Consider the following 19,945-nt stretch of genomic DNA (forward strand, 5'->3'; position numbering starts at 1 on the left):
TTGAAGGAGTCACTCCAAAAGGACACCAAATGATGGGTGAAGTAGGGGGTATAAGCATATACCCACAAAATAAATGACACACAACATAGAAAATTAGAATCCACCACAGTAACAGGCATAAAGGAGGCAAAACCCTCTCTGGTTAAACACCTGTAGGGTAACCAACCCCTAGCACATGTACTGATCCAACCCATAACTGATAGTGACACGCCAACACCTATATGAACATTGTCTTCCATATAAATCTTCATATACAAAGCCCATAAACACTAGTAAACAACAAAAAACCTTAGGACCAAAACCCTAGCTTCTGAAGCCTCATGAAACAACACTTGAACAAGGCATAGTCTCCAACAATCCTTAGCCAACTAGGCATCCCTCATAAAGGAAAGAAGAGGCACCATCCCTCCAACTCACTAGCTCAAAGGGCAAAGGGGCCCAAGGGACAAATGGTCCACAAGAAACCTAAATAGATATGTAGGCAGGGGTACTTGCAAGAAACCCACCACAAAAATATCAAGGGAAATACCCCACAAAACCTAGGATCTGAACACCAAAGCCTTGGGGTAGAATGAAACATAGGACCAAATGAGCCATAACTCTTCAATAGACCAGAAGAAGGACCAAAATCCCATAGGTTATCATTGAACTACAAAGGCCCATAGATAAGGGCACCGCCAAAGCAAGGAACACCATGCACAAAATAAAAGGCATAGAGCTTAGATTCGAAGAAATGGCTAAATATGATCACTCCCCAATGCAGTTCTAGGGCCAAAATCCTTGCCTCATCATCCCCTTCACCATTCGGGTCTCTATCCTCCCCGACAATGCCTGCATCTACTAAAACCCTAGTTCTGCTTCCTCCTTCGCTCTCCATTTAGCCTAGTCCAATCATGAATGTGTAGTTTGTATACAATATGACCATCAAATGATTTTTGTGAATTGGAATAGTTTTAAAGTTAAATATAAAAATGTATGACAATAGATCGATAATACCCATTCTTTCACATGGAGATGTTCTTCTAATTCTTCTCATTGTATTTGAAGTAAATATATTATCATTTATTAGGTCATCTTAGTGTTGACCTTGTTGTTGTTTTGTCTCTCATTTGAGGTTGTTAAGGAAGACATGATAAAGGGTCATGAGTTTCAAGCCCAAGTACTTTTTCTATTTCGACTTAGTGTGAGCAGCCATGCAAATAGGACAAAAGTTTTGGACACTAGATTTGAAAATGATATGAAATGAGATGTCTTTGATACCACTAATCTAAGGCCTCTGAGTAGAACTATTAGATAATATAATTAAAGTTATTTAACTATGTTATGTGTAAAAACAATTTGGCTTTGTGATTAAGTTTGAGAATGATAAAAAAAAAATGAATAGGAAGATGGATGAGATATTTGATAATCAATATATACAATTGTGATGACAACATTATATTATGTTAATTTCTTATATTATGTGTTATAATAATGTGTTATCTATCTTCTCATTCTTATATTATAAAGAATGACTATCTACAGTAGTATATAGATATAGAGGAAGATCAAGTGTTAGTTAGAATCATGCAATGGTTCATATTCATATTTTACTTGTCACAATCACTCACACATAATAAAGAGAAGTTATGTTGTGTATCTAAATTGATGTAGAGTTATGACTTACAATTTGGAAAATCGGTATTGAAAAGATGAGAATCTTGGTAATGTAAATAAAAAGGCCGATGAGAAAAACTTAATAGTTGATGTATGATCTTAGGATAGTGATTTTTCTCACCCTAGATTATCATGAAATTTCTCACTTTAGTTCTCAGGATTACTTAAGTAGTAATGACTGAAGGAAAAGAGTTGCATGCCATTCTAAAAAATAACTACCCAATATGAGAAACCCTAACAACTATTGGCCAATAAGGTGAATGATCATTTGATAGTATTATCCAAACAAGACGAGAAATAAATACAAAGAGTAGTTTAGTTTTAATGCAATCAATGTGCTTGTGGAATGGTTATATAGTATTCGCCAAGGACAATGAAATAATTAAGATATGGTTACACTAATTAAGATATGATTATGCTAACATCCACCCCTTATTACATTGTTCCTACATATCTACCCCTAAATCATAAAATTCACCTTGCGCTTGGGACCCTCGCTTAAGGCTTACACACCAAAAATTGTTGAAAACATAATACATATATTTGGGAAGACATTTTCTTTGAAGACCAAATCTTGAATCAAGTGGAACTCCATCAAGTTGCCTCATGACCTAAAAGGTTGACCCTTGTAAACATTATATGAATTTACACTTCGTAAAAATCAAGGAAAAGATGTATTTAAATTTTTAAACATGTCAAACCATATTATATGTAAGAATTTGAATTTGTGGGTTGGTTCAAATCTACAAACACAATATCATTTATATCAACATAAAAATGACCCTTAACTAGTTATATTCATTTTGATAACTAGAATATCTTTGATTTGACATATTCTAAAATAATGATAGAAAAAAAAATCAATCAATAACACATTAAATAAAATTAACATTAAGTTTAAAATCATGTGCCTTTATTTATTTAATTTTTATAATTATTTATAGAACCATCTAAATTTATTATTATAAAATATAATTTAATTATCGTATTTTATTAATTGATTTATCTTTTAATAATTTATATAAATTTATTTTTCCTCTACATTTAAATAATTATATTTTTAATTAATTAATTTTTCTTCTTACACACATTTTTTTTTTTTTTTGCAAAAGGCTAGAGCCTATATATATATATAAATTTATAAAAAATTTACAAAGTAAAAAGAGAACTGAGAAGGGCTCAAACAAGCGAGATATTACAAACATCAAAGACGGAAAGAGCTTTAGAGAACTAGAGAACACATTTCATGAACACATACTGGAAGCTCCACAAAACATCTGAAGCCCTAAGGGAGTTACAAAGGAAGAGCCAAAAGAACCACTTTCACCAAAAACTCTTCTAAACAAGAAACCCCAAAAAAGACCAGTAAACTAACTAGTCCTCCATAATAGTTAAATTGTGTAATTATTCATATGCACATAAACTTATAAAACAAAAGCTAAATTGATATTGATATAATATAATAGTTAAATTGCGTAATTATTTTTACCATTAAAGTTCAAACCCTACAAATATTATTATTTATGCCATCACCAATACGTAACTCTAAATATAAAACATTTACATGGAAAATATTGTTTTATTTAAAAAAAATCCTTTTCAACTGTTCAAAATGAAATTCCGCTCAAATAATGAAACTACGTTCTTCTGTTCCAAACCCTTGGAACGAATCTGTACGTAACATTTTCTCATCTCGAGAAGTGGCCGACAGAATCGTTCCTTACAAAATGGCCGTTGCATTCACCGATTTATTACAATTAACCCATATCATATGTTAGATAGACATAGAAGGAATGGTCTATGATGCATTTTGTATGTTGAATAGATGTATTAATCAGAAAAGATTGATAAGAATAATGATCTAATTAAGATGGAGAGAACAATGTTCAAGCATGATGAAAATGGATTTACCATGACATAAGATGTACCATCAAGACGTCTTGTATTCTGATAAATTTAGTGAACGCCATTTCAAAGATTAAGCAATGACAATATTTTGACGCCGACCACTCTTCTGGATAGACATTGCCCTTGGCTTTTTCTCTGGCTCAAAAGTCCTTTGTCCTCTCTGCAAGTCAGGTTGTGCATAGTGTACACAACGCACATGCTCCTATTATTAAACGTAGAGCAGCTTTACCCTTAGAGACTTGATCTGCTATTTTCAATTCCACTGCCTGCGAGTGCTTTCTTCATTCATTCATTCTAGGTTTCAGCACGCACATCAAATTTGCTCATACACTGATGGGCAACTCTTGCGGATGCTGTAACCCTCCACCTCCTAATAACAACTCTCCTAACCCCAATCAATCCCCTGCTACTCCTCATCCTCATCTTTCTTCGCCTTCTCCTTCCCTGGAGTCGGTCATTCATACAATTAGTCAATCCCTTGGGAATGAAAACCCAACTCAAAAAATCGGTCTGCTTATCCGGTTTATAGATAATATGCTATTGAAAATAAAGGTGATTAGCCTCGACTTCTCAGCCATTGCTATCTGTGTATAATTAATGTTGATGTAATCAGTTCCATGTGTTGTTTATTTTTGCAGGCCCCTTCACAACACGGGGCATCAACCTCTTCTTCTGGTATTCAAGTTGAATCTGTAGCTTGGAGCACCAGAGCTGCTTCTGACATCATAGATATCATTTCAAGAGAAGCTAATGAATTAGAGAAATCGGTAACGCCTTTATTAGTGGATTATGTCACTAAAATAAGTTGAGTTTAATGAATGGAAAATTAACTTCTATTGGTTTGCTTTGACTCAGGAAGTAGCGAAAGAACTGGGAAGAGTGGCTTTAAAAGCAGTAAAACTAGTGGGAGAGTCTCACTGGATATTCCTGGGATTGTCTATGGCAGCATATGCCCTGGAGAGATGCTTAACGGTGACTTCCAATCTGTTGGAGTACAAGGAGCTATTGGAGAAAATTGTTCATCTAGCAAAAGATGTGGAGAAGCTGGGACAAACAATTCCTCGCGACAATGAAAGACTATGTTGTGCCGTGCAAGTAATAGTAGAAGGTACAGTCTTGTGTTGTGATTACAGCACTCAAGGAAAGCTATCGAGGTTGGTAAATCTTTCCTACTTTCTCTCGCCTCTTACACTTCCACAGTGATTTGACTCGTGCTGTGATTTTGGTTCTGGTTTGATTAGCTGTATATGGACGTTCTCGAAATGATTCCTTGATGGAGATGTAGATTTCATTTTTTCACCCAGGAATATGGCCTTTCTTGTGCTTTAAGGCAATTTTAGAATCTCACAGCTTCCATCTTACATATTATAAGCTCTTCCTTATCTATGTCTATAGACTGTAACTTCAAAGACAAGTTAACGTCCTTGAAATCCCACTTTCCACGATTTTCGGTCTTTTAAAAGGATGATTAGAAAGATAACTTGTAGCCCTTCTCTTATTATACACCTTCCCCATTTCAGTGTTTTGGCACTCGATTTGCTATGGTTGCAACTACAGTCGCCTTATCAATTCCTCTTTTTTATCTATAGTCAATCGTCAAGTTGTGACCTTTAATTCTTCAAATTTGTTGGAAATAAGTCGCACTTGTATTGATAATGGGCTGGTCAAGAGGAATTGGTAGTTTAGTTCGTAGAGCATTCCAGTAGCAAATGGAAGGTCTTAGGTTCGGGTTCTATTGGGTTCAAATGAGCTATGGTTCAACAAGTGTATTAGAGCCAAGCTAAGAGCCTCAAACACTTCTAATGTGGCTTAACAGGGGTGTTGGAAATAAGCCACACTCACTCCAGCAGTAAATGCTGGTCAAGAGGAGCTGGTAGTTCAGTTGGTAGAGCACTCCAGCAGCAAATGCAAGGTCCTAGGTTCAAGTCCTAGTGGGTACAAATGAGGTGTAGCTCAACAAGTGGTATTAAAGCAAATATAGGAACTCAAAGCACTTGTAGTGTGACTGATAATGGGCTGGCCAAGAGGAATTAGTAGCTTAATTGATAGAGCACTCCAACAACAAATGAAAGATCTAAGACCTAACTGATCCAAATGAATTGTAGCTCAATAGAATTTGTTACTAATTAGCCATTACAATATCTCGTCGTCTCTATATTACGATGTTAATGATAATCTTCATAGTTAAAATGTTTTATCCTCTTTGTCCATATGCTACTCGCCGTCTTACCGGGTGTTGATTGCCGAAGGATGAACTCTGACAGGTCGACGACAATCGTTGAACCAGAAATTGTTGGTTTCTGCCAGCATTTTAGTATTCGTTTATACCCTAGCCAGTCGTAGGATGCATTTTTTACCAGCAACTGTAGGGTCTCTGCTATGATTTCGTACTCATCTCTTGCCTTCCACTCTTTTCTGATGTTCTCCTATACTCGTGGAGGAAATATTCTACCAATCCAAGGATTTGCAGGAAGTTTGATTGAAATCAATTACACCTCTTTCTTTCCGGTATTCACTTCGGCGTGTCGACATTTTGGAATCGAGAATTTAGTAATTTCTAATCTTTTCATAGCAATAAAATGGATTTTTTCTATGTAATAAGGGAAGATTATTGGTTATTATTTATGTTTCAATTGCTTCATTAGATTTAGTTAATTAGAACTTCACTAAAAAATGATCTAATAGGTCAATAGCAGTCTATTTTCTCAAAAAAAAGTTAGTAATTAGATCAATTGTGTAACTTTATTGGTATCAATAATGTACTAGTATCAGGGCATTTGTTCCTAAGTATTGGATCAATTGTGTAGATTTTTTGGTTGTCAAAACGAACAGGTATTGGGGCAATAGGGAATATGTTTTGGATGACACTTTGAAATGACCTGTTTTCGACCCTTGCACAAATATCAGATCCCATAGTGTTTGTCTTTACTACCCAAAAGCCAAAACAATATCTATAAGTAGTTAATTCGCATATGAAGACAACAAAAAAATGGTCAAAATCCAATGTACTACTTAAGAGCTTAGGATGTGTGAAGTTAGCTATAATGACTACTGGTGCTCTTCCCTTAAAGGCCTCTTGAAGCAATATAAATACAAGATCTTTAAAGAAAATAAAAATCATGTATTAATTATTTAAAAGAAAACTAATGATGGATCATGTCATAAAGTCATGCAAATAACTTAGGGAAACCAATCTACTCATAATTGCCACAAGAGGTTTGAAAAGTCAATTCTCTAAAAAAAATCATATGAAAACTTATGTAGCATCAAAAGTGTGATGACATAAAACTCATCTTACTATTAACAATTATATTTCAATTTTATAAAGTACTATCTTCACTATATGTTCTTTTAAACATATTTATCAACCAGTTTTTTAAAAAATGAAAATATTATAGGATGTAAAGAAATTTATCTTATATCTTTTCATCTAAAATTATACAAAAGAAGTAAAAGAAGGAAGGGAGTTAGGGGGAGGAGACCAACCATCATGAATATCATTATGGCCCTAGTTTTGGCCCATATGCAGGGGATGCATTCTACATTGAACATGTGTGGCAAGGGAAGAATGATCTAAAAAATAGTGCATGGTAGATTGCATTAAAGATTCAAAAAAAATGAAATGGGCTACCTTCAAGGCATCGTGTTTTCTTGCACTTAAATACATAAAAATTACATTAGAGATTGGCATAACTTTTTCGTTAGTAAAAATTTGCTTGTCAACAATTGAATTAGTAGTACTTTTTCCTTTAAACAAAAAAATTGTCTCAACTAAGAAACTATTTGAACCTACATGTATTTCGTACAAAGAAATGACTTGTATGAAAAAAGAACATTATTCTCAACATGAATGGGTTTTGAAAAAAACATGAATCCAAAATTAATTAGATTGACCTTTTCTACCCAACACAAAATGTCTAATGGGTTTTAATGTCTACATAAAATAAACTAAGGATTTATCCTTGGAGATTCATATATTAACCTTTATCATATAACATTTGTGTTCAAAGAATCTTAGAAAATACCACTTATCTTGACTTTTTACCTATCAATGTTGAATTTATTATATCCCTAGTAGTACAATATTATTATTAAAATATTTACTCATTTCATTTATATCAAAAATATATTCTTTTACTCATTTTGAAACTCCTATAAATATTTGCATCCCTCATATATTTTATTTTGTTTCCATCACTATTACATTCATTTTCAAATATGGAATATTGAATGAATTTGGAATAGAGTTTATAAATATTAAATATGTTAATACTACTATAGATGCATTAAATTATCTTCATACTTTATCATAATTCTTCTATTAATTAAATGGATTTTATTATCTATTTAATTAATGCATTAATATTTTGTCCATTTAATTCTCAAATTCACCTAATTCATTAAACTCCTTCGACATACCATCCTTCAATGATTTTCTCAACTTCATCACTTCACAAACTTATTCCATTTATCCCTTTTCACCTTCACCCATTGCATCCACTTGACAAATGTTGAATACACAATGCTTTACCTCCATACCACTCAATAATCCCACATCCTTCACATATTTGGATCCACTCATGAGGACACTTATAAAAGTCATTCTCTCTCTCTCTCTCTCTCTCTCTCTCTCTCTCTCTCTCTCTCTCTCTCTCTCTCTCTCTCTCTCTCTCTCTCTCTCTCTCTCTCTCTCTCTCTCTCTCTCTCTCTCTCTCTCTCTCTCTCTCTCTCTCTCTCTCTCTCTCTCTCTCTCTCTCTCTCTCTATATATATATATATATATATATAAAAGGTGTGCAAGACATCCCTTCACATGCATAATACCCTCAAAATAAGTGGTAGCTATAATAGGTGTGCAAGACATCTCTTCACACTTAATAAATTTTCAAATGGTAGACCATATGAATTCAATAAAACTATTTTCCATGGCTATGGTAGACCTTATGAATTCAATAGATCAATGTGATCGTGTGAAATCAATGTAATTGAATGCCTTTGAATATTAATACAAAAAATTTATGCAAAGATGTGTTTAGTCAACTCATAATTACTAGTGAAATGAGTCAAAGTTAACTAAATTTAAATTGAAATTTTAGAAAGTAAGCAATGAGATCCATAGTTGTGTGAGTAATGTTCAATTTCTGGGTATGACTTAGGATAATAAAATAGTAATTTCTTTTACATGGAATAAAGCATTTACTCATGGATAATGGAATAAATATGGGCAGTAGGAGAAAATACACGCGCGTGTATACTGACAAATGACTATATGATTTATCAATATGTAATTATAGTAAATCATTCTTTTATAATAAATATTAAATTAAATAAAAATTAACATAAATATATAAATTTCATCATTCTAATATTTTAAAAATTCTGATATAAAAATTTAATAAATAATCACGACTTTAAACATAACTTTATTGTAATTTATCTAATTACTTTATTTAATTAATAAATAAGTTTTTTATTAGTATTATCTGCTATATTAAAAAATTGGCTCACAATTTGGAATACAGGAGTGGTAACAACGGGCCATTCGATGTCTAGTTTAATTAATTCCTATTGTTGGTTTAAATTAATAAAGATTAGAAAATGTAAATAGTATGCACTTTTTTTTGTCAAGGTTCTCGAATGAAGATGAAAGATGGCAATGGTTATGTTGGATGATTTGATAGGTACTGGAATGCCGATGTAATGCAGTCTCAACTTGAGAAGACCAGTAAGAGTATACAAGATATTACATCATCTCTTACTCTCACCACTGTTGTAGACATTAAAAGGCAAGTTACACTGCGCATAGAGGAATCTCCACAGAAGCTCCTCGACTTCAAGCCAGGTGCACACTGACAATCACCATTCATAGCTTTTATTTTTTTGAGGAGTTTAGAACTTATATTGTGGTATTAGGAAGATTTTTATTTGTTTTAGATTTATCATTTTATCTTCTTATTATCTTTTGTTAAACATATGCAGAAGGAATAGCGGAGAAAGTAACACAGGTGAAGGAAATGGTGGATTTGGAAGGCAGTGAAGCAGTTGCAGCTCTCATATTGTGGGGGTTCGGAGGTGTTGGTAAGAGTGTTTTGGCCTCAACAGTCATTCAGGAGTTGGATTGTCTTTCCAAAGGTTTCAAATTTTGTAGGGTCATAATCGATGAGAAAACCGCAGACAGGGCATCTCACATCAAGCAGCTGCAAAAAGATATCATTTATGATTTTGGGGGTGGCAAATTAGATTTGCGAAATACAGAGGAAGGGCGACAACAAGTGCAACAAGTTGTGCACAACCAATGTTGTTTATTATTTATTGACAACGTGGTTGACTCTTCTTATATCAAACAACTCTTACCAACACATTTTTCGCAAATAGAAGGAAAGGCCGGTTCAGTGCAGGCAAGCAGAGAGGCGAGGTTAAGGATAGTCATAACCTCTCGACAAAACAATATCAAACAACTGTTAAATATCAAAAAGTTGTCTGATTACCATGTAGATCGGCTGTCAGACACTGCTGCCAAAATCATCCTGCGTAAAACAATTTTGGGTGGAGATCAAGATGAAAGCCAAGTCAATTGCGACTTTGATGAAGAGGGGCGTATAACTGCCATTGCGGAGGCCTGTAGAGGTGTCCCACTACTTTTGTCTGTGTTTGGAAATTACTTGAGGGTTGAAAGGGATCAGACTATTTACAAAGAAGTCTTGGAAGCTCTTGAGAAAGGAGATTTTGATAAATTTACTGATGAAGAGAACCTGAGTGAAAGGCTCATGTTTGTGTATAATAAAATGAGAGATCTAGAAGCCAAAGAGGCATTTCTTGATATTTGTATATATTTTCATGGTTGGTTATGGGAAGAAGTTGCTGTCATTGTAGGTTCAGGTAACCTTGAAATTCTCGAGAAAAGAGTAGGGTTAGTAAAGAGAAATAATAAAGGGGAAGTGATTGTTCATGATATCCTTAGGTTGATGGGAAATAAAATGGCAAAGGAAACTAGGATTACAAATTATAGGGAATTCTCAGCTGTGGTGGAAGATGAATATAAGCTAAAAAATATGAAAGGCGTCTCTCTTATGGACAATACAAGTTTAGCTACAATTGAATCTACAGATTTAAATGCCATGCGTCATTCTTTGAGGGTCCTAAGGCTTGGCGATTGGGTGATAATAAATGGCGTATGCGATCGAGCTTTTACAGAACTCAGATATCTGCAAGTGGGGGACCTGACTACTTTTGCCTTTACAGATGCTTCCGAAATGGAGAAGCTCGCACGTTTGTACAATAAATCGAAGACGGGCATGGATTTCCGTGAGGTAAGTATGCAGTAATTATTTTCATTCAATTTATGCAATATTTAGATTTAGTGACCCATTCTAAGATAAACATGATGGAACTTGCAATTGAACCGAGCTCGTTTGAATTTGTTTCATTAAATGAAGTTACACAATTGACTGCTGTTTGCTTATGTATATAAACAAAAGAATATATTTATCTTCTTGAATTCTTAGAAGTCTATTTACATGCAACCAATATATATATGGAACTTTATTCTTGATATTTTCAATGACTTTCTATTAAATATGATCAGCTTGGCTTAAACTTGTTCATACTCTAATTTTCCATGCCGACAGCTTCCTCGGGCTCTAAAGGCTATACATTACGAAATTCAATATCCAGGTTGCGAGGAGCTTGCAACACTTCCAGTCGAAAATCTGAGAACTTTGAAAATGTTTTCAGTGGATTCCAGCAAACCGGTAAAACTTCCAAAAGGGTTCAAGCTTCCTGCATCTCTAGAATGGCTGTGGTTAGTCGGATGCAGAAAATTACCAGAAACATTCAGCCACTTAACTAATGTTCACTTTCTCAATCTGAGTAAATGTGATTTCGAATCTTTGCCTGAAGGATTCGGACAACTTACTGGATTGAAAAAATTGTTTATGAATTACTGCCCCAATCTGAAATATCTCTCAGAAGGATTCGGCTCATTGTGTTCATTGACCGAGTTGACTGTAGAGGGATGCACCTGTTTGGAAATATTACCTGTTGACTTTGGAAGGTTGACTGCACTGCAAGAGCTTCGGATGGGAAAATGTGATAGTTTGAGGACACTGCCTGAAGACTTCGGTGGCTTAATTTCTCTGCAATCTTTGGATATAGCGGGATGCATCAGCTTGGAGCGATTGCCAGAAAGTTTTTCGAGGCTTTCCATAAAATCTCTAGCTCTGGAATCGTTGCTTAGTTTAAGTGAACTTCCGGAAAGCATTGGAAAAATGTCGTCTCTCACTCGCCTTATAGTAAAATCTTGCAACTCGTTAACTACTCTTCCCAATAGTCTTGTGCAATTGAAAATGTTAGAGTATTTGAAAATAACTAAGTGCATTAAGCTTATTGCTCTTCCGAAGGACTTTGGCCAGCTAAGTTCCTTAACCCACTTGATTGTGAAAGATTGCCCTGTTCTGAAGGAGTTGCCTGTTGGGTTTCAAGAACTTCCCGCATTGAACATACTAGAGTTGAGAAGATGCGGCAACATAGTCAATCTTTCGCCTGGCTTCGGCGAGCTCAACTGTTTGGAACAGTTGTACATTTACAGCTTGCCCTTGTCGAGTCTTCCGAAAGGATTCGGCAATTTGAAAAGGTTAAGGAACTTAGATATATTGAACGGATTCAAATTGGAAACATTGCCGAAGGATATAGAAAATTTGGTCAGCTTGAGGACACTGCGTATGAGCATATGTCCCATGTTGGATGCGGCAACTATGGAGAGAATAGTGAAATTGCAGAATTGTTCTTTAGTGCGTATATACTCAAGCACTAAATTGACTGAATGGTGGGAAGAGATGCAGGACAAGGAAGAATATCCTATGCTGGTTTGGACGAGGGAGGGGTATCCTTCCATTAAGGTGTGAATTACGTCCCTTTCTATGCATTCTATCGTATTGAGCGCAAGAATGGTTTGTCTTTTTCATTTCGTATCATTTTGTTTCGTTTCTGTTCAGATCGAGGCATACGCAGATTGGCAAAGGGCTGCAATAGTGGTTTACATTTTTTAATTTGTACCATGCTGTTTTGTTTTGTTTCAGGATGAGGATGCTGCGGATTGGCAAAGGGCTGCGAGAGTGGCCTTGTTTAGTCTGAATCCATGCAAAGAGTTGAATGGCAGCAGTGATGAACTGATGGATCGCTCTTCCATCGCCATAGATGTGGACACAACTGTTGCACTCATTTCTCTCCCTTTTCACTTGCAATCCCATCATGAAGATCGTTTGAAAAATATGTGTGAATTGGCAAAGAAAAGATCAAGGACAGCATGTTCAGGGCAGCTTCAGATTCTTATTTGTCTCAAAGGAATTGAATTGGATAGACAGAGAGTAAGTGCAGAGGAAGAGGAAGAGAACATTAGAAAAGCTCTGAAGTGGCTGCCACAAGGATCATGTGCCATTCCTGTCGTCGACATCAGACGCCGTTTCTTAGTTAAGGAAGTCTTCTTTCGGTCTTATTCTGAAGAAAGCAAACTTGTGTGTTTCATGGCGGATGTCCGGGTGCACGGTAAGATGAAATTTGAGGACGGCGAAACAGTGGGGGAAGATGACATTTCAGAAAAGCTGAAACAAAATTTTCACCAGTCAGAAATCGAGGAGGAAAGCGAGACCCCTGACGAGCTACTAGAGTGTTTAAAACTTGTTTGCAACAGCGAAGGAGAAGAAAGCGAGAGGTCCGTCCAATTCCCAGGTCCAGCAGAAGCAAGCATGTTTAGAATGTTGGCACAAGCATTGAAGAGAAAGGGCATACATCACTTCATCGACTGCAATCTGAAGGAGGTATGCTCCATAATACTCGCGTAAATCCACACATGAATCTACGCATCTAGATTTAAGTTTTTATAATTTTAAAAAAAGTGAACATAAATAGTTGTTGGATTTTTCTCTTCAAACTAAATTGTTCCGTGCATAAATTTTTAAAAGAATATTTCTTCTGTAGTATAAAGTTCAACTTAAATAATGTCTAATATTTTATTGCATAAATAATAATATTTGATGTAATTTTTTAATAGATTATTGATTGTGTCTAATATTATATAAATTGAAATATTTTTAATATTATAAATTATATATATATTTAATTTTATGTAATTTGATGCAGGTTGATATAAATCAATTAGATGGAAACGATACATGTCTCTTTATATGTGATTTAAACACTTTAGCACATACAAAAATACAACAAATCTGTAAGAATCTTCAAAGCTTCAATTTTCAAGGTGTTTGGATTCCTCTATCAAGCAATGAAAAGTGTGGAATTGGCACTTATATAAGGACATATGGATACGTGTCTTTGGTAGCTCTTCTCGATCCTCTAATAATTCAAAGCATCAAAGAAATAGATGCATATTTTATTCTTTTCGACAAAGAAGGAAAAATGATTTTTAGAGCTCCACTATCACTTGTGATGTCATGGGACATAAAAGTACATTCATTTATAGAATCTGAAATAACCAAAGTCGTCTCCAAGCTAAATGACAAATCAGCTCTAGAATTTCTTCTAGAAGACATGGATATTTTAGACCATGAAGGAGATAAAGTAAGTTACAATCTAACATTTAAAAATTTATTATTTTCTCAAAATCTAGCTATTTGAATTTATATTAATCTCATACTTCTTCTTTGCTCTATTTACAGGTGGAGAAACAATTATTTAACAAGAAACCTATATTTTTGTATGTTGAACGTCCAGTTCACAAGCTTAGAATGAAATGTGAGTTTGACCAATTACTGCAAGTGCATAAATATTTTCAAATTTTATATATAGGGCACTACTCTATCATGGAGTAAATAGATATGGAAGCATTCAAAAAGGTCTATGAAGATTTCACAGAAAAAATGCAGTGGCTCAAAATTTCATTTTGTGATATGGTGAAGTTTTGGTATAGGTGTCAATTCTTATCAAGTAATTTTGCAAAGAAATTAAATTTTCCTTTTAGACTTACAAAGCTTCTGAAGCAATTATATGTTGAGAAGAGATGGTTAGTCTTCTTGGATGGTGATGGAATTGTAACTGGAAGTGGCAAAGAGGTAGTGGATATTATGTGTCAATCAATTGATGAAAATAGAGATGCCACGGACATTATGCTGAAGGAAGAATTGATAAAATCTAGTTTAGAAAGTGGAAAATGTACAAAAATAGTGCAAACATATTTTAGTGATGAAATATCAAGCCATCCTCAACATCCACAGCATCCTTTGTCATTAACAACATCACAAAATTATAGGTATTGTGATGTTTGTGACTCGTCATTCAAGGATGTATATTTGGATCACCAAAGGATATATAGTTGCAAGGATTGTGACTGGGACTTATGCAAAAATTGTTGGAAGCTATTTGCCAAAAATAAAGTACAAAGAATGTGAGACTTTTGAATGTATTATATGTCAAGTTCACAAATTTATAAATATTTGTGGTATATCTTATTTTTCCTCCAAATTTTATGAAATAACACTTGATATTACCTTCAAAAATCTTTCTATAAATTTAATATTTTTACGATAGTAACTTATTATGTAGTTATAAAAATTTGTCCTTATTATAATTTCATAGAGTTATTAACATTTATGTTATACCTTCTTTTTGCTCCCAACTCTACAACAGTATCCTTGAGATTAACTTAAAAATTTTAATTATATATTTTAAAAGATTCCTCTATCAAGTAATGAAAAGTATGGAATTACTATATTTATATAAGGGCATGTGGGTTCATGTTTTTGATAGGTCTTCTCATTCTTATGATAAATTAAGGCATCAAATAACCTAACACACATTTCATTATTTTCAACATAGAAGGAAAGATAATTAGTAGAGCCCTTTTTTCAATTGTGAGGTCATGGGACATAAAAGCATATCTCTTTAAAGAGTCTGTGTATATATATATATATATATATATATATATATATATATATATATATATATATATATATATATATATATATATATATATATATATATATATAATCTCCAAGCTATATGATAAATCAATTCTAAAATTTCTTCTAGAATATATGGATATTCTATATCATCAAAGAAATTTAGATTAACTTTTAAAATTTATTAGTTTATTTGTCAAAATTGTACTATTTTAATTTATATTAAATTCATATATCTTTATTTTTATTTTTCATCTCCAAGGTCTCTATGATTAATTTCAACTATATTGGGAAATTATCTTCTCATTCTTATGATAAATTAAGGCATCAAATAACCTAACACACATTTCATTATTTTCAACATAGAAGGAAAGATAATTAGTAGAGCCCTTTTTTCAATTGTGAGGTCATGGGACATAAAAGCATATCTCTTTAAAGAGTCTGTATATATATATATATATATATATATATATATATATATATATATATATATATATATATATATATATATATATATATATATATATATATATATATATATAATCTCCAAGCTATATGATAAATCAATTCTAAAATTTCTTCTAGAATATATGGATATTCTATATCATCAAAGAAATTTAGATTAACTTTTAAAATTTATTAGTTTATTTGTCAAAATTGTACTATTTTAATTTATATTAAATTCATATATCTTTATTTTTATTTTTCATCTCCAAGGTCTCTATGATTAATTTCAACTATATTGGGAAATTATTTTTACAAATATGGACAATTTGTCTAAAGAGCATTTAATGTTATAGATCCTTGTTACTCTTCCTTTTAATTTTTCTTGTAGTCAATGTAAGTCTTAATAGAAATGTCTTGTATTTCTTAATGTGAGGACCATTCAAGAAATCCAAACTAAATTATTTTAGGAAAAGTCCAACTAGATATTCATTTGTATGAAACATTATCAAAATTCCTAAAATCTAGATTAAGTTTTGTTGATTGATCTAACAAATTTTGATCCAATTTTTTTTCCAATGCCTCAAATTTATCTTTATCAACCTACTCAAATAACTCATACGAATTTTGATTCATTCCTCCATATTGAACAAATGGGGACTAACTATTAAACTTATAAAATTTTCCACATTGTCCCTAGCCTTACTAAACTCCTCTTGTTCTCTAAGGATGCTTTGTTTACACCAAGCAATTAAGTCCCTCTTTAATGCTATTAATTTTATTCTTTTATATAAAATTTAAATTTTCATCTTGCAAAATTAAATTCTATTTTCAATAACTCTTGTAGATACTTAAAATTGTCTTGATGCTACAAACAATATTTTACTAACTTTCCTCTTGATTACTTAAATAATTTAAACTATTTCATTAAACTAATTTCATTCTTCCAATTCAAATTCAAATTTCAAATTTTCTCCTATCAAATTTATTGTTAAATCATTTAAAATTATTTAATTATTCTAATTCCTCCTAAAATTAATTAAATGATATTTATTATTTAATTAATTTATTCTAACATAATAATTAATTAAGTTTTATTATTTTTCTTCTTTCCTCATCAATTAAATAATTTTAATTATTTAACTAATTATTTTCTTCTAAGGCTGCTATAATTAAATAAATGTTTAATTATTTAATTAGCTAACATTCTCTTCTATAATTAAATAAATTATCTTAATTATTTATTTTCTAAATTTATTTCTTCTATAATAAGTAAATTATTTATTTATTTATTCATTTTCTACATGCACATGAATTAAATTATCTATTTATTTTTTAAATTTTTTTTGCACATACACATGAATTAAATAATTTATTTCTTTCTTTTTCTAACTCTTTTCTCAAGATGAATTAAATTATTTATTTATTTAATTCTTTTCTCATGCACATAAATTAAATAATTTACTTTATTTTTTTCCTAATTTTTTTCTCTCATGCACAAATTAAATTATTTATTTATTTAATTCTTTTTCTAATTCTTTTTTCACATACATATGTATTAAATAATTAATACTCTAACTCAACTACATTATCACATTCACTTGCATTATGCAAGTGAAACCCATATGCATCATCATCCTTGTTGTGCATAAATATATTCAATTTGTGTTCAGTTATATAATCTAATTCACTCCCTAAACCTTCATTATATGGAAACCCTCAAGAATTAGTTCAAATAAATCAAAAAGCATTTTGTCATGAAGATCTTCTTAAGTTCTTGAGCTTTCATCTACATTAACACTCTCATATTCATCATTATTTTTTGTTTCTTAGTCATAAATGTCATCTCTATCAAAAGTAAGCAATCATACTCAACATTAGTCATACATTCATCATTTCATTTTTTTCATATTTATGTTTAAATTTTTTGCCATATCAATGCACAATGAGACTGGGTAGTCTAAATAATTTCAAGGTATTTAATGCCCTTAGTTGATAATTATATAATTCACTCCTAATCCATATGATCATGACTATGCATAATTAAATCATTCAATAATGAAGATAAACTATCAAAAACCTTTTTATTAGTACAATTCTCACATTTTAGAAATGATTCCATTTTGCTTCATACAAACTATTTTGAGTAGCAGAACAATAATTAACTATATTGATTCCATGAGTAGAAGGTATATTAATGAGGTCAATGATATCTCTATCAACATGGGTAAAGCTTTCAGAATTTGTAACATTATGATCGAGATGATATAAATCATATCCATACAAAGGTGAACATGTTGACTCATTTATATTCATGTCATTAAAAATTTTATTTGAGTCATCTTCATTACAAAGCTATAACTAGACTTGTTCTGTGCTTTTACTACTAGGATAGTCATTTGTTCCATAACGTGATGTAATAAACCAAACATCTAAAAATGCTTTGAGCCCTTCACCAATTGTGTCATGACAAAGTGTGAATGGATACACTTCACTTGTTCCATTAGGCATTTCATTAACATCATCATGGATACAACTTTTTATATGTATACACCATATTATTTGACAATTCATAAACACTTTTCATATGTGCTTGAGGTGCAAATTCATTTTAAAATAACTTCTTTCCATTCACAACCAATGTGTCACCATTGCTCAACTCGCACCCAGCAATGGGACTAATGTAATTAGCACTATGAATATTCCTATCCATTTCATCATGAACCTTAGCATTCTTTATAATTTCTATCCAATCAACGACCAGAGAAAGACTACTTGGCTTCAACCCCTCAGGAAATAAACTTAAACCTTTCCTACTTATTTCATAAAAAAATTAATACATATATATTCTTGAGGTTTGAAACCAACAAGAATTTCCTTATAGGTAATCAAAATATTTTTAAATAATGAATAACCTAATTCTCCATCAAGTTTTCTTATGCCAAATAAAACATAGATGAATACTATAGGATCAGTAATACTTGCAACCTATTGACAATATACCTAGGGCTCTATGAGATCTACATAATAGAGTGAAGCATAGAATGGGAAAACAAACTCATGTTCATAATGAATACCAATTGCATACTATAATATTTACATTGTTCAACTATATGAGATTTTGTGACATCCAACGGTTCTAGACATGAATCCCTTAGGCATTCCATACTTCCAGTTATTATTAATGTCCATGGAAAACACATATGGTTGGTGTAAAGTTGTAAGATCTTTTCTCCATAACCGATAAATCATCTTTTTATCAAATGCTCTCAGATAGACAATAAGACTCATTGCATCATTTGGTAGGACGTTTTTAGGTAAATCCCTTAATGCTTTTGCAACTATTAGATTGAATACAAGAACCCATTCACCATACTTTATCTGAATGTCCCTGAAACTGTTGATTATAGAAGTAAGATGAACTCTTTCTCCAAATTGCTCGGTGAAAATTGACATCAATTCTTGATGTTAAAATGAAATGTGCCAAAATCAAAGAACCAATCTTTGGCTTCATATTTTATGGATCGAACAAGAAACTTCCTAATTATGTCTTCTACATTTACCTCATAGTCTCTCATCAAGACTGAATTGTTGCAAATGCTTACTTGTTGATTTATATTGTATCACTAAACTTTGGTATATGTTTCTTGATTAAATGAACAAACTCGGAAGTGATACACATTAACTTATCATAGTCTTGGAAATAATCAAATAAATTGGAAATGAAGATTGATATAACTTGAGAAGGGAACAACACATGAGGAAATTGAGGAGAAAGGATATGCTCCCCAATAACCTCATATATTGCATCTTGTAGCAAGGAATTCTTCAAGATGAAAACATGGGAAAGATGTATACTAGAAAATGATCCTGAAACCAAGAATTCCCCATATTTCACTAGAAGTTTGAGTCTAAAATTATGTGGTTGATACATAAGATTCAAATTGTTTATAGAGGTTACCATGAAGGACAAAGATTACACACCCCTATAGGTTGGAAACTAATCTTGAGGAGGGAGAGAGACCT

The 19,945-nt window shown here is 32.3% G+C and overlaps 1 protein-coding gene across 1 annotated transcript; it reads left to right on the top strand.

The window, feature by feature from the left end:
• The first annotated feature begins 3,639 nt into the window (after positions 1 to 3,639).
• On the top strand, positions 3,640 to 15,031 carry LOC131026724 (uncharacterized). Its single transcript, XM_057956661.2, has 9 exons — positions 3,640 to 4,116; positions 4,203 to 4,331; positions 4,420 to 4,718; positions 9,245 to 9,405; positions 9,543 to 10,873; positions 11,192 to 12,460; positions 12,641 to 13,378; positions 13,701 to 14,138; positions 14,237 to 15,031. Exons 1-9 carry the CDS (start codon positions 3,898 to 3,900, stop codon positions 14,387 to 14,389), a joined length of 4,737 nt encoding a protein of 1,578 aa, XP_057812644.2. The 5' UTR covers positions 3,640 to 3,897; the 3' UTR covers positions 14,390 to 15,031.
• The last annotated feature ends 4,914 nt before the right edge of the window (positions 15,032 to 19,945 follow it).

Source organism: Cryptomeria japonica, chromosome 10 (assembly GCF_030272615.1).
Source record: "Cryptomeria japonica chromosome 10, Sugi_1.0, whole genome shotgun sequence".
NCBI lineage: Eukaryota > Viridiplantae > Streptophyta > Pinopsida > Cupressales > Cupressaceae > Cryptomeria > Cryptomeria japonica.